Below are 16201 nucleotides of genomic sequence, written 5' to 3'. Positions count from 1 at the left end.
TTTGTCTAGAGAAAATGCTTTAATCAACTCAGTCTGTGAGGCTATTGTGAAATGTTGGTTTTGGAATGAACGTGGGGGTGGCAGGTGTAGCATGGTGATTAAGGTGCTGAATTCCCACTGGTTGTCCGCAGTGCAAATCCTCGACCTGGTGGCGCGTTTTCTCACTCTCCCCCCACCCCTCACTGCTGCTCTTTCTCTCTGTCTCTTTCATCAATTTTTTTAAAATAATCATGATGAACAAAGTTAAATAAAATAATTCTTTTTAAAAAAAGAAAAAGAAACTGTTTTGTGGGATTTTACGTGATCAAATCTATCGGTGTCTAATTATGCAGTGTTTTTGTCTGCTTTCTTTCATACATCTAGTCCAATTCAAGAGAAAAGCCCGGGAGAACAGGCATTCCCCACCAGCATATCTTCAGCAGCCTTACTCTGTGTGAGCCAGCCTGCTGCAGGTGGTGTACTTACCCATGAGGCTGAGCGGGGCCTGGAGGCTTGCAGACTCACAGACACGGGCCTTGCTCTTGCAGAGGATCCACCAGATGCTGTCACTGGGCTCCAAGCAGAGTGGATGCAGACTGGTTCATCTGGGACTATCCCTGCTCCAAGTATGAATAATTACTCAGCCTTAATTGTACCTCTGAATAAGGACAGTAGCCTAGGAAAAGCTCTTCTATGAAGGAAGCCCATAGTGGGGGCTTGAATGTTCTCAAGTAGAACAGACGTCACTGAGTTCAGACAGAACATGCATATTGCTTCACATTGTAGTACAGCAGCAGCGTAGTCGAAGGGCAGGTCCATGTTAATTTTAGAAGGTACCAAAATTACCACTGTTAGAAGAGGAAATTGGGATTTGAGGGCCTACTATGTGCCGGGCATTTCATCTAATACCGTTACCGTCAGTTTACAGAAAAGTAAACTAAGGTTCACGGTTAAACAGCTTTCCACAGCCCTCACGTTACACAGACACAGCCTTACCTAAGGGTCAGCAGCACAGATCCTGGAGATGCACTGGCTAGTTCTAATCCTAGCTCCCCCCACGCAGGCGGTGAATGGGGAAGACGCACCTGGTGCTGGTTGCCTTTGTCACAGCCTCAATCTAAACCTGTAGGTTAAAAATGGCAAACAATCACCTGTGGAACTACCAATTTGACTTTTGGAAATTGTTCTTTATTATTTAAATCAGTGTTCTATAAAATTTTTGAGAGCTTACTTAGTACATGTCTTCACTCTGTTTCATTGATAAAATTCTTAGGTACTGAATCTGTGTTCCTTTTTTTTCCTTTGTCCCATTCCTTTAAGACCTCACTGTTGAGAACCCATGGGATGATGCATTGATTTTCAAATTTCTATCTGGACTTTCTAAACCAGTGAGTTCTTATCCAAATACCTTTGAATGGCGTTGTAAACTTCCAGTCATCAGGCCCAAGACTGAATTTCAATTGGGTAAGAATTATTTGTGTAATCGAATTTTAAATTCTTATTTCCCTATGAGAAGTTAGTGTGTGTGTATGTGTGTGTCTGTGTGCGTGCATGCGCGTGTGTGTGAGAGAGAGAAGAGTGGAGGGCAGGAAGATTTTCCTCTTCCTCCTTCCCATCTCTAGTAAAGAGTTATATCTATAATATTAAGCTGAGAACATTTTGCTAAACCTTGGCTATGGTTGTGATTGCTGTTGGGGCTGTAACTTACAGAGGGCAATTTGGCAATCTCTGTCAAAATTAAAAATGCATACATTGTTAGACCCAGCCATCCACTTTTGAGAATTTCCTACAGATACGATGGTACACTTCCATAGTAAAATTAGTAACAACCAGGAAACACCGTCAACAGAAAATGATCTCCAAAACATACTGTTAAGTGAAAAGAGCAGAATGGGCCAGGCGGTGGTGTGGTGGTGAAGCCAGCTGGATCCCACATGGCCAACTTTGCTCTTGAAGTCCTGGACCCTGTGGCTTATAAAACATGCTAGGTGCCTGCGTGTGCATGCCCAAAATCCCAAGGACGGAGTGGAGGAGGGATTGTGGCATGGCTGTCCCCACCTCTACGTCCCATCCCCCAGGAATGATTCTCACTTTCTCTATCTCCCTCTAGAGCAAAAAAAAATGAAAGGAAATAACAGAACAATATGTACTATGCTGCTGTTTGTTACTTCAAGGGGGCGTGATAATATGCATTCACATTTAGGAGTGTCTTTAGAGAACTCCTGTGGGATACTCAGTTCAGATGGCGAGTTGGAATGGGGGACTGGGTGGCTATAGATAGCCATGGGAGCAAGGCTGTTCACAATGTACTTTTTAGGTTTTAATGAACACACTCTGTGTTTTATAACTTTTTTTTTTTAATTTGCCAGAGGGTTCATGCACTAGCTAGAGAGACAAAAAGAGGTAAAGTAAGAAAGCACCCCTCATGAGGAAAGGTCACACTGCAAGCTCTTCTCCATTTCTCTCTCCTGTCAAGGTTTTGGGCACACGTGCACACACATGCGCCTAGTGTTTCTCAAGCCACCACGTCCAGGACTCAAACCACACAATCGGCCATGTGGAATCCAGTCACTTTACCCCAGCTGGCCCCAAGCAACTTTAACAGAAAATTTCAGGGTAAAATAGAGTTCCCCTATACTTACCCCTTATACACACACACACACACGATTTTCCTACTAGCATCTTGCATGAGTGTAGCACATTCGTTATAATCGATGAGCCAATATTGATACATTACTGTTAACTAAAGTCTGCATTTTACATTAGGGTTTATTTGATGAGCCCATTCTGTGGGGTTTAACAAGTGTGTGATGACATGTACCCATCATGAATATATTGTGTGGAACAGTGTCACTGCCCTGAAAACCCCCTACCCCATGCCTTACTCCTTGCCCTTCAACCTCTGACAACTGCCAGTCCTTTCACTGTCTCTCTAGTTTTACTCTTTCCAGACTACAGTGTAGTTGGAATCATTATATGGAAAGGTGTCTAGCCTTTTCAGCTTGGCTTCTTTCATTTAGTACATGCATTTTAAACTGGTAGAAGACCTCAAGCCAGAGCTTCAAGCAGCACAACAAACCCCAAACAGGACAAAGAAAGCCATGCATAATGAAACTACTGTGTAGGTGTGATCCCGTTTCTCCTCATCCTTGCCAGCATTTGATGTTGCCATGATTTTTCATTTTATCCTTTTTTTATTTTTACAGAAGTTTTTTTTGTTTGTTTGTTTGTTTGTTTTTTTGTTTTTTTTTTTAACTTTAGGGTGTGTGCACTCAATGGGGGGAGAGAGAGGCAAAGACAGTGAGAGGGAAAGTGAGAAATCACTCCCAAGGGGATGGCTACACTGCAATCCCTTCTCCATTCTCCTCCCAGGATCTTGGGCTTGCACATATACACACCCAGCATGAGTTTCAAGAACTGGAACCACAGTTGGCCATGTGGGAATCCAGCAACGTAGCCACTATGCCATCTGCTGATCCCTCATTTTATCTATTCTGATTGGTGTGTAGTAGTATATTGTTGTGATTTTAATTTGCATTTCCCTTATGGCTACTAACGTTGAGTATCTTTTTGTATGCTTCCCATCTCTATAGCTTCTTAAAGGAAAAGTCTGTCTTTTACCCATTCTGTTCCCTTTTGGGGCAGGGGAGGAGCATCTACTGAATTGTCAGTGGCCTTTTTACTCTGAGTGCTGCTTTTTCTTTTTTGCTGCTAAGTGAGGACATTCGGTTAAGTGGGGACATAGATACTTGTCTTCCAGCCTGGTGCTGTTTTACTTAGTATTTTAACTTCCAGGATTTGTCCATTCCGTGTCAAATGACAGGTGATATTCTTTATGGCTGGGTAGCAGTCCACTGTGTATATGTGCCACTTTTTTTTTAAGAAGATAATTTCACTGGATGCAATTCTATGTCAGTAGTTTTTAAAATATTTTAGTCTACTTTCTTTTTCCTTATAGTTTCTAAGAAATCCTATGTAATTTTTATCTTTGTTTTTGTAAGTAAAGTATTTTAACTTCTCTGACTTTATTTAATATTTTAATTTTGTCCTTGATTTTCTGGAGTTTGAATGTGACATGCTTAGGAATACATTTTTTTATACTTATTCTGCTTGGTGCTGTCTGAGTGTACTGGACCGGTACTATGGTCTCCGTCATGAATTTTGGAAAATTTTCAGCCATTATTCTGATTTTCCCCCTCTTACAGTTCTATTTTGCATGTTATATCTTTTGTAGTTGACCCATAGTTCTTGACTATTCTCTTCCATCTTTTCCATTATTTTTTTCTGTGGGGTTTAACAAGTGTGTGATGACATGTACCCATCATGAATATATTGTGTGGAACAGTGTCACTGCCCTGAAAACCCCCTACCCCATGCCTTACTCCTTGCCCTTCAACCTCTGACAACTGCCAGTCCTTTCACTGTCTCTCTAGTTTTACTCTTTCCAGACTACAGTGTAGTTGGAATCATTATATGGAAAGGTGTCTAGCCTTTTCAGCTTGGCTTCTTTCATTTAGTACATGCATTTTAAACTGGTAGAAGACCTCAAGCCAGAGCTTCAAGCAGCACAACAAACCCCAAACAGGACAAAGAAAGCCATGCATAATGAAACTACTGTGTAGGTGTGATCCCGTTTCTCCTCATCCTTGCCAGCATTTGATGTTGCCATGATTTTTCATTTTATCCTTTTTTTTTTTTGTTTGTTTGTTTGTTTTTTTTTTTTTTTTTTTTTTTTTAACTTTAGGGTGTGTGCACTCAATGGGGGGAGAGAGAGGCAAAGACAGTGAGAGGGAAAGTGAGAAATCACCCCCAAGGGGATGGCTACACTGCAATCCCTTCTCCATTCTCCTCCCAGGATCTTGGGCTTACACATATACACACCCAGCATGAGTTTCAAGAACTGGAACCACAGTTGGCCATGTGGGAATCCAGCAACGTAGCCACTATGCCATCTGCTGATCCCTCATTTTATCTATTCTGATTGGTGTGTAGTAGTATATTGTTGTGATTTTAATTTGCATTTCCCTTATGGCTACTAACGTTGAGTATCTTTTTGTATGCTTCCCATCTCTATAGCTTCTTAAAGGAAAAGTCTGTCTTTTACCCATTCTGTTCCCTTTTGGGGCAGGGGAGGAGCATCTACTGAATTGTCAGTGGCCTTTTTACTCTGAGTGCTGCTTTTTCTTTTTTGCTGCTAAGTGAGGACATTCGGTTAAGTGGGGACATAGATACTTGTCTTCCAGCCTGGTGCTGTTTTACTTAGTATTTTAACTTCCAGGATTTGTCCATTCCGTGTCAAATGACAGGTGATATTCTTTATGGCTGGGTAGCAGTCCACTGTGTATATGTGCCACTTTTTTTTTAAGAAGATAATTTCACTGGATGCAATTCTATGTCAGTAGTTTTTAAAATATTTTAGTCTACTTTCTTTTTCCTTATAGTTTCTAAGAAATCCTATGTAATTTTTATCTTTGTTTTTGTAAGTAAAGTATTTTAACTTCTCTGACTTTATTTAATATTTTAATTTTGTCCTTGATTTTCTGGAGTTTGAATGTGACATGCTTAGGAATACATTTTTTTATACTTATTCTGCTTGGTGCTGTCTGAGTGTACTGGACCGGTACTATGGTCTCCGTCATGAATTTTGGAAAATTTTCAGCCATTATTCTGATTTTCCCCCTCTTACAGTTCTATTTTGCATGTTATATCTTTTGTAGTTGACCCATAGTTCTTGACTATTCTCTTCCATCTTTTCCATTATTTTTTTCTTTTTGCATATCGGTGTTCGATGTTTCTATTGGCATCTCTTCAAGTCCCTGATTCTTTTCCCGGCTGTGCAGTCAATTGATGAGCTATTAAAGGCATTCTGCGTTTCCGTCACAGTGGGCTTTTCTAGTTGTTTCTGTCCTTTTCATTGGCTTCTTTTTTAGTTTCCGTCCTTCTGCTTACATTCCCCACTTTTTCCAACCACATTGTCCACTTTTTCCATTAGAGTCCTTAGCATATTAATCTTATATATTTTCTTAAGTTCCTTTTCTGATTGCTCCAAAATCCCAGCTATATCTGCCTGTTTCTAATTCTTCATCTCTTCAAGCTATTTGGAGGATTTCTTTTTTTTTTTTTTTTTTTTTTTTTTAAAAACTTTTTTTTTCCCCCCGAACCTCTCCTTTCCATCCTATAGAATAACTTGTAAGTTTTTGTTAAGAGCCAGACCCGATGTACAAGGTAAAGGAAACTGAGATAACTATGCCTTTAGTGTGAGGGTTTATGCTTATCTGGTTGGGAGTTAGGCTGTTTACTGTTCACTGCCACTTTAAGTATTAGAAGCTATAATTTCCCTTTGTATTCTTATTTTCCTTTCCCTGTGGTCTTTAGGTTTCCCTAGAGACTCCTTAATAAGGTCTGAGACGTGCAGTGCTTCCCATTGTAGCCCCAGTACGGCTACAGCAGTGGTCTCTGCTCCTGGGCCTGCCTGGCAAGCTGTACTTCTCTGTGTCTGCCTGTCTTTCTCCCAGATGTTGGGGCCAGCGGTTTGCCCTATGCCCTCAGTTTTTTAATGGGTCTAAGAAGAGTTGTTGATTTTCACTTATTCTTTTTCTTATTGTGAGTGTGAAATGAGGACTTCCAAGCTTCTTTTTTTTTTTTTTTTTTTTCTTTCCAATTTATTTGCATTCATTCACTGTACATCATTACAGCATACACAATGAGATTTTCCATCCAGAGAGGACTTCCAAGCTTCTTATATGCCAGGTTAGAAAGTAGAAATCTAGTGTTTTCTGTTTTACATATGAATTTAAAAATCTGCAACTTCACCTCTGTGGTCTTTCTCCCCCAAACCAGTAGTCTTAGTTTACTCACAAGAAAAATATCAAATAAACCCAGATGAGGGACTTTCAATATACCTGACCAGTGAATGGCCTTTGGAACTGTCAAGGTCATCAAAAGTAAGGAACACCTGAGAAGCTCACAGTCCAGGAGAGGCTCAGGAAACGTGATGACTAATGCACTGTGTCCTGGGCACAGGAGGAGACTAGGAAGGCTGAATAAAGTGCGGGCTTAGTTAGCAGTCGCCTTCTCCCGCTGGTCCTACTCTAGTGACAAAATGCCGGGGTTCTGTAACACTGAGCACCGAGGAAGGAAGGTGCAGAATGTATGGAAACTACACAAACTACACTCCCTGCAGCTTTCCTATAACTGAAAACTATTCTAAAATGAAAGTTTTACTTAATGTTTTAAAATGATCTGTTGCGAATATTGGTGCAATTGTACCTGGCCCTTTTAATTGAGTCATCAGAAAAGTCCTGATGCATTTTGCATTAAACAAATATGTCATGGCTTTACTGACAACACAATATTTGGTGGCAAAGCACATTTTTCAAAGAACTTTGTTTAGAATCATACAGAAGATTTTTTGTGTCCCTTCCTTCTCACATTTCAATGGTCTTGGAAGACAGGCAGAAAGGTATGACTCTTTGCGACCCATGAAAACACGAATGAAGAGACAATGACCACCTGCAGCCACTGAGCCGAGACACAGCCCTGGCCCCAGCAGGGCTGCCCTTGTTCCTCCATCAGATCATTTGATAAGGGGACCTCTTCTGTGGCAGATCATTGTTTAACTTTAATCAAAATATTTCCTAAGGAGCCTGTAGAAAAGCAATTGAAGCATCAGAAAAAGTTTATAAATCTTCGTGCTGGTAAAGTCCTTAATGTTTTGAGCCTTTTTGTCATTTTGGCCTATTTATCTTCTAAGGTTCTTTGCTGGTCTACATTGATCATCTTCTTGGAGAAGGGGCCTTTGCCCAGGTTTATGAAACTACCCACTTAGATGTGAACAATGCTAAAGATAAACACAAGTTTGTTCTAAAGGTAAGTGAGCTGAGCAGGTTTTGTACAGTATAGAAATGAATTTTAAGGGCCAGCGGGTAGCATATTGATTAAGGCACTGGGCTCCCACATGGTTGATGATGGTTCAAGTCCCAGACCTGGAGGTTTGAAACTCACACCGGATGCATGTTTGTGCATGCCCAAAATCTAAAGAGGAGAATGGAAGGAGAAGAGATTGTACTGTGGCCATCCCTCCTGGAGAATGGTTTCTTACTTTCTGACTCTCTCTGTGTCTCCAGTGAGCTCATGTGCTCTATAACAAAAATCTCTCAAAAAAAAAAAAGAAATGAATTTTAGAACTCTAGTTTGCCAACCTCTTGTCTTTGTTGTGTGTGTTTTTTTTTAAGCTGGTGGTATTTTCATTTATGTTTACAGTCAACAATTAAAAATTGGAAACTGTAAGAATTCAAAAGAGCCTTTTTACTGAAACGATCTTGCAGCAAGTCCCATATCGCATGGCAGTTCCTAGCCTGTCACTGTCTCCCCCTCTTCATTTATTGGGGATAGAGGTTACTTTCTTGCTGTCATTTTCCAGGATGTGAGGCTGAACATGAATGTCATCTACCTGATTTTCAGGTCCAGAAGCCTGCCAACCTGTGGGAGTTCTACATTGGGGTGCAGCTGATGGAGAGACTGAAGCCATCTGTGCACCACATGTTTATCAAATTCTACTCCGCCCACTTCTTCCAGAATGGTAGTTTACTAGTTGGGGATCTCTACAGCTATGGAACATTACTAGTACGTATGTTCATTCTTATGATGGCAACAGAAATTCAAAATACGTGGGACCAGCAGTTAGCGTAATGGCTGTCGCTGGACTCCCATGTAGTCGACCGTGGTTCGTGTCCCTGACCTGGCGGCTTAAAACTCATGCCAGGCGCATGTGCGTGTGTGCCCAAGATCCCGAGAGGAAAATCGGGGAGAAGGGATTGCGGTGTGGCCATCCCCCTGGGGGGTGATTTCTCACTTTCTGTCTCTCTGTCTGTCTGGCAAGCGTACACACCTTATAGCAAAAACCTTTTCAAAAAAAAAAAAAAGAAATTCAAACTACGTAATGGCTTGGCTTTGCACATAACTTTTTATGATCGGAACTTTTGTGGGTGAGTGGGGGCAAAGCTTTTTGACTTGAAATTTCATCGATCCCATGTAGCTAACTCAGGGTTTCATTTCCGTTGTTTCTAGAATGCCGTTAATCTCTATAAAAATACCCCTGAGAAAGTGATGCCTCAAGCCCTTGTCATCTCCTTTGCCATCGGCATGCTCCACATGATCGAGCAGGTCCACGCCTGTGAAATCATTCACGGAGACATCAAGCCAGACAATTTCATGCTTGGAAACAGGCAAGCGTGCTTCCATCGGGGTTCTGCTCTTAGCGTTTCTCAGCCTTTATCATCTGTGCTCATGCCGCTGGCCCTTGTTTGTGTTTAATACAGATTTTTGGAACAGGATGGCGAAGAGGACGACTTATCTGCTGGCTTGGCCCTGATTGACCTGGGTCAGAGTATAGACATGAAACTGTTTCCCAAAGGGACGACATTTACAGCGAAATGTGAAACATCCGGTTTTCAGTGCATTGAGATGCTCAGTAACAAACCATGGAACTACCAGGTAGGGAACCAAACTGAGAGGTCTGAGAATTTCCCTTTATTGCACTTACCAGATATTCTAAATGAATCTGGTGTCTGCTGGATTGTTGGAAGAGTCATGATGCGTTTTTGTATAGAGAAGCACATCATGACTTAACTGATGACCCAATAGTTTGAACTCATCTCTTAGGCAGCTCTTGAAGAAGAAATGGAAATTAAGACTGAGCCAGGGATGATATTCTATTCTTGAAAAAGATTTCTTATTAATTAGTTATAGACTCTGTTATTATAAAGAGGAAGCAGGGGTATTCTGAGTTCGATCCCAGGAACAAAGTGTTTCAATGGTCTGTTAACACTCTGGACTTCCTTTCCACCACATGGAAGGACCCAGCGTGGTGTGTTGAGATTGCATCAGGCTCTCTTGGCTTCCTTTATGGCCAGGGCTCACAGGGAGACTCGGGTAGAGCTGAGCAAGCCTTGGCTATTACCTGTGCTGCACTAAGGCAAGGCGGCCGACCTGATAGGTGGTGCAGTTAGATTCCAGATGCGTTACCACATCCAAAAGGCTCAGAATGTTTAACAAACTAGAATACTACATGACCAGGAAAGAGAATACTTACTGGGTAAATGGCAAGTTTTGAACCTGGGTTAACAAAGTCGACTGCCCTGTTTCCGGGTAAGAACCGTGTCTCGCCAGGAGCCTATGCCCATGATTAGGGGGTCAATGGCAGGTCTTATTTCTAGTAAGTTGTCACTGGCAGTGAGGCCACAGGCTGCACAAGTGGTGGTTTAGCATCTCCTGGGGTGAGTCAGGGGAATAAACAGTCATCTCCTGTCCTGCGCACGTGGGCCGTACCGGAGTGTTCCTTTCTGTTATGAGCACATCGTATGCCCAGAGGCCTTGGAGTGCTGTCAGAACAATGATGAGTCCCCAGGAGGGGACTGGGAGGACATCCGGACTGTCCATGTGGAGAGGGACGAGGGTGTCGTTTTCCCATGTGACAGAACAAAGGACCTGACAACACAGTGGCTTGAGAAGGACAGACCTTTCCAGGGGACCACTTCAGGATGCCTGGGTGGTCCACTTCCCTGGGAGCCTCTGGCAAAGCCTAGAGTAGACGGGTATTCAAAGGACGTAATAGTGGGAAGTCAATGGAAGGCTTCTAGAATTCTTTAACTCCTGCAAGGATTTCACTTGCTGCCAGGTTAGACTGGTATTGTAATATACTCACCTGTAAAGGACTAAGTCAGAAATACCTGTTTTCTGAATAGATTGATTACTTTGGCGTGGCTGCAACAGTTTACTGCATGCTCTTTGGCACTTACATGAAAGTGAAAAATGAAGGAGGAGTCTGGAAGCCCGAAGGTCTTTTCAGAAGGTGGGTATCAGCATTGGTGCTACAGTGACCGAGAATGAATAAAGTAGGCTTGGTTGCTTCAGCACAGAAAGGTTCTCTGCCACTGCATGGAAAGCCCAGACCCTGCCAGCACAGTGGCAGTGTGCAGTCCTGGGCCTGTGCACAGTGATCAGGTCACATAACTGTCACACAGCAGGTCATACTGCTGTTTCCCCATTTGTAAAAATGGGCAGCCATTGGGCCAGTAGCTGGCATGGTGGCTGAGGCGCTGGACTCCCACATGGTTGACCATGGTTCAAGTCCCACACCTGGTGGTTTGCTTTCTCACTTTCTCTCTGTCTCTCTCTGGTGAACACACATGCCATATAGCAAATTTAAAATAATAATAATAATTTTTTTTTTTTAAAAAAGGGCAGCCAGGGGACCAGCAGATGGCGTAATGGTTACATCACTGGATTCCCATGTAGTCAATCATGGTTTGAGTCCTGGACCCAGCAGCTTAAAACTCACACCATGTGTGCGTGCATGTGTTCCCAAAATCCTGAGAGACTGGAGGAGAAGGGATTTTGGTGCGGCCATTTCTGCTGGGGAGATTTTTCACTTTTTGTCTCTGTCTCTGGTGAGCTGCTGGGGGGATTTTTCACTTTTTGTCTCTGTCTCTGGTGAGCACATGCACCCTATGACAAAAATTTCTCTTTAAAAAAAAAAAAAACATGGGCAGCCAGGACCAGCCCTTTATAGCTCAGTGGTTAAGCACTGTGCAGAGAGAACTGCATTTCACATGGTTGACCATGGTTTGTGTGCTGGCCCCAAGGGCCTGAAAAACATTCTGGGCATGTGTGTGCATGCCCGGGATCCTGACAGGATAGAGAAATGAGGGGAAAAGGATTGCGATGTGGCCAAAACCCTGTTGGAAGGAGCTTTCTCGGTCTTTTGTCTCTCCCTCCTCTCATGCATATGTGCACACACACTCTGGCACTTAAAAAAAAAAAAAAGACACCCATCCTCACAGAATCAGAGACGGTGCCTGGCTGAATGGCTGGCCTTCGGGACACACTCAGAAGCTTCTCTCCACCCTCTAGAGGAATCACCCACCATCCCTGAGCCTCAGGATTTTGCTTGTTCATTTTCTTGTCAATGGAAATGGGAGTAATACTTATCCTAGTTTTCTCAGATGTGTATACAAAGCAAAGGGAATCTTAACGTACATGACAGCACTTGTGAATGACAAAGGCATCTGAGAGGCAGCTCTCTGTTGCAGGATAGGGTTGTCAGTCCTGGCTCTGTGGTTTCTCAGACTATTTTCTCATCTAAAATCTCCACGAAAATTCATGACTAGACAGGAGCTCCTCCTACCAACGTGATGGTTCCCCTAACATAATGTGTGAACACACTGTGGGCTTAGTATTTGGTATCTGCATGTTCATTTTATCAATTATATTTCCTTAACTTTTTTTGACATATGAAAACAGACACAGAAAAGCACACTCATCTTCAGCGTACAGCCTAGCCAGCTTTACATTTTTTATACATTTAATTACTGTACATCACTTTGCTTGTAAGGTGAATTTACCCAACATGAATACACTTCACACCACTCCAGTTGAGAATACAAAACACATTATCATCAACAGATAATAACTTCCTTCTGTGTCCCATAAATGTCTTGCCTCTATTTTCCTCTTTAATATTTTTCCTTATACTCTTCCTCTTCTCCCACCTTCTTCCCATATTGTCTCCAGAATCTATAACCATTTTTAGTGCTTCTATGTCCTCTAATCTCTCCATTTCCACCATAGACTTTGGACAGTTGATATTTGTTGATTAGATACATACAGTGTTTCTCTTTCATAGTCTGGCTCACTTCACTTAACAGTAAATCTTCCATATTCATCCACTTTCTATCAAATGCCAGGGTCTTGTTTTTTATGGCTGAGTAGTATTCCAGAGTATATGTGCCACACTTTTTCAATCCATTCATCTGTTTGTGGATATTTATTTGGGTTGGTTCCATGTTTTAGCAATCATGAATAATACCAAAGTACACATAGACATACACGCACTTTCCAACTGAGCGTTCTCCTGTACTTTGGGTAGATGTTCAGGAATGGAATTGTTGGATCATAGGGTAATTCTATTTGTAGATCTTTGAGAAACCTCCATATTGTTCTCCACAGTGGCTGGACCAATTTACATTCCCACCAGCAGTGTAGGAGAGTTCCCCTTTCACCAGAGCCCCACTAGCACTTATCATTTATTGTTTTGTTTTTTTTTAATCTTCATCATTCTGACCGGGATTAGGTTATATCTCATTGTGGTCTTATTCTGTATCTCCCTTATGATGAGAGATGTTGAACATTTTTTCATATGCTTTTTAGCTGTTCATATGTCTTCCTTCAAGAGTTGTTTATTCAGCTCCTTTTCCCATCTTTTGATTTGGTTAATTTTTTTTTCCAGATAAGCTGCTTGACTTCCCTGTATTTTCTGGTTATTAGTTCCTTATCTGAGGCATAGTTTACAAAGATCTCCCATTCCAGGGGTTGTTACTGTATCTTTTGCTATGCAGAAACCTTAATCTGATATAATCCCACTTTTCTACAACTTTATATACCTTGAAAGAATTTAAACTGGAACCTCCGTGGTTCTCATCCCCCCCAAAAAAATGAAAGGAAAAGAATCAAAAGTAATTTTATGAAAGGTTGTGTACTATACATAATAAGGTTAGGTTTGGGCTCTGGAGGAAAACTTGTGACATCTGTGCTTTGTTCTGCATAACAAGCCATCACATTTAGTAAATACTTTCTTTTTTCTCTTGCTCATAATCAAAGGACCAGATGGTTATTCAGAAGGTTTCCATCCCTGATACCACTGGAGAGAAAAGCCCAAAGTTAACTCTCAATAGACCTAGTGCTTAAGGGCCACAATTCTTTGGATAAGAGTACCATTCAATTATGTTCTACTTTTTCCCCAAACTCTTAGCTCCAAATGCTGGAATGTTTGCAGATAACTTTAGCAAATGTGGTAGCTGGAATTCAGTCTGAGCTCTTTCCTCGGCAGTCCAGCTTGTCCACCAGGCTCTGACGCATGTGCAGTCTGGGCCTCATCAGACCATTATGCCAGCTTGTCAGACTTGCAGTATAGAATAGACAGCTAATCAAAGGCAGGTAGATTTTACTTAAAAAAAAAAAAAAAAAATAGGGGCCTGGACAGTGCTGCAGTGGTAAAGCATGACATTCTGCAGGGCTGACCCACGTGGGAGTTTCATTCTGGGCTCACATCCAGAGGTTTCCCTGAGTATACCAGGCATGCAAGTGTGCATGATCTGGGTCTGGGCAGAGCTGAAGGTGAATGATGGTATCAAGACCCTGTTTGGGGTGCTCACACATGCTCACTCTCTCGCTCTCTCTGTCTCTCTTGTGTTTAGGTGAGAATTATTACATTAAACTGCCCAAGCCTATGGAAGTGAAGTGCAGGAGTGGGATTCCCATGCATGTTGAGGCTACTTTCTAAGTTTTTTGCCATAGGGTACATGCGCTCACTGGAGGGGGACAGAAAGAGACAGAGAAATGGACAGTAAGAAAGCACCTCCTTGGTGGGATGGCCACACTACAATCCCTTTTCCTCCATTCTCCTCTTGGGATTTTGGGCACACACGTGCACACACACATCGAGTGTGATGTTTAAGCCACCAGGTCTGGGGCTCAAACTGTGCAGTTGGCCATGTGAGAGTTCAGCACCTTAACCACCATGCCACCTGCTGGTCCCAAGGCTATATTTTAAGATCATCTGTGCTTTGTCTCTGCAGGCTCCCTCATTTGGATATGTGGAATGAATTTTTTCACATCATGTTGAACATACCAGACTGTCATCATCTTCCATCATTGGATTTGTTAAGGCAAAACTTGAAGAAAGTATTTCAACAACACTATACACACAAGATCAAGACCCTGCGAAACAGGCTTATCGTGTTACTCTTAGAATATAAGCGCTCGCGAAAATAACATTTGGATGTGACACTCCCTGGAAATCACTCTGTAAATGCTAACCTGCTCTTTTTACCGTAGTATTTTTCTCACAATTGATTGTCGATGTAAATGTTTATTAAAAATAAATTCCACAGAATACATCCTTAAATATATCTTAGTTGTAATAAATATTTCAACAAAATAGTACAGTGGGTCCTAGGAAGTAGGCTGACTGGGCTGCTGTTGGAATATTAGGTTTTCTGAGAATAATTCAGATGTGACATTCACTAAAAAAAACACATTTTAGAGGCAGCAGGTGGTGTGGTAAGGCGCTAGACTCCCACGTGGCTGACCATGGTTTAAGTCTCAGACCTGGTAGCTTCCTTTCTCACTTTCTCCCTCTCTCCCTCTCTCTCTCTCTCTAGTGTCAAATTGGAAAATAATAATAAAGTTAAAGTAAAAAAAAAAATTCTTTAAAAAAAAATTTAATAATAAAAAAATTACATTTTAAATATGGACCTGTATACTTTAAGCCAAAAAAGGACCAAGACAGCTTTTTTCTAAATTTGAATTTTTTCCGTTTGTGTAAAAAAAGAAATAATTTCCTAACTATATCCAGGGTACTTTAAGTTTTATGAATAAAGCTTGCCTGTCCTTTATTGAATCATTGCTATCTATAAAATAGAAATCCTTAACTCCTCTTTTTTTTTATTGAAATTTACTTATTTCCATTCATTTACTATACATCATTATAGCATACAAAATGACATTTTGGATGGAAAATCACATTTTGTATGCTGTGACAATACTTAGGGTATGAATGTAAACTCCTCTATTTTTTTTTTTATTTTTATTTTTTATCATCATATCTTCTTCATATTACATTGGATTACATATAACTTTACTGTGTGTTACATTGTTTCTTCAAAAGGGAATGCCATGCACGTCAGTCAGTACAGAGACATTAATCTCCCCACTTCAACATTCCATATCTTTTCTGTTTTCCCCAATCATTATCTTTATTATTCTAATTATTTTTATAAAACAGTCAATTGCTATTTCTCGTTTTGCTTGTAAAAATACTTTGCCCATCATGAAACACTTCTCAGACCAATCCAGTTGAGAATTCTATACATGTCATCATCAACAGTTAATAAACCCTATCTGTTTCTCACTGACGTCCTGTCTCTCTATCGCTCACTTGCTATCTTTCTCTATCCTCTTCTCTTCACTTACCCCATTCCACACTGTCCTATTCTCATTAAGTACCTTCACTTCAAGAATGGTAGAGTAGTTCCTGTTCTTCCCTGAGGCAATGCAGGGCTGGTAACCATCATCTTCTCAAGTTGCAAGTTCTCAGACCTTGTTTTCCGCTTCAGCTTGCTGGTCCAAAGGCCACACGCCGGCCCTGGAGAGGCAGCTGAAC

The 16201-nt window shown here is 41.4% G+C and overlaps 1 protein-coding gene across 3 annotated transcripts in view; it reads left to right on the top strand.

The window, feature by feature from the left end:
- BUB1 (BUB1 mitotic checkpoint serine/threonine kinase) overlaps positions 1 to 14927 on the top strand; it is a 55590-nt gene extending 40663 nt beyond the window's left edge. For 2 of the 3 annotated variants that reach the window (XM_014590957.2, XM_014590956.2), the window contains exons 19-26: positions 364 to 605; positions 1300 to 1443; positions 7733 to 7848; positions 8443 to 8604; positions 9049 to 9206; positions 9300 to 9474; positions 10725 to 10831; positions 14616 to 14927. In XM_014590957.2, the coding sequence (XP_014446443.1) occupies positions 364 to 605; positions 1300 to 1443; positions 7733 to 7848; positions 8443 to 8604; positions 9049 to 9206; positions 9300 to 9474; positions 10725 to 10831; positions 14616 to 14811 (1300 nt within the window). In that variant the 3' untranslated portion in view covers positions 14812 to 14927. The remainder of the gene's footprint in view (positions 1 to 363; positions 606 to 1299; positions 1444 to 7732; positions 7849 to 8442; positions 8605 to 9048; positions 9207 to 9299; positions 9475 to 10724; positions 10832 to 14615) is intronic. The other variant, XM_014590958.2, reaches the window with a different exon arrangement.
- The last annotated feature ends 1274 nt before the right edge of the window (positions 14928 to 16201 follow it).

Source organism: Tupaia chinensis, unplaced genomic scaffold (genome assembly GCF_000334495.1).
Source record: "Tupaia chinensis unplaced genomic scaffold, TupChi_1.0 Scaffold000511_1, whole genome shotgun sequence".
Taxonomy (NCBI): Eukaryota; Metazoa; Chordata; class Mammalia; order Scandentia; family Tupaiidae; genus Tupaia; species Tupaia belangeri.
The sequence above is the reverse complement of the archived record's forward strand: the minus strand, read 5'-3'. Positions and strand labels throughout refer to the sequence as shown.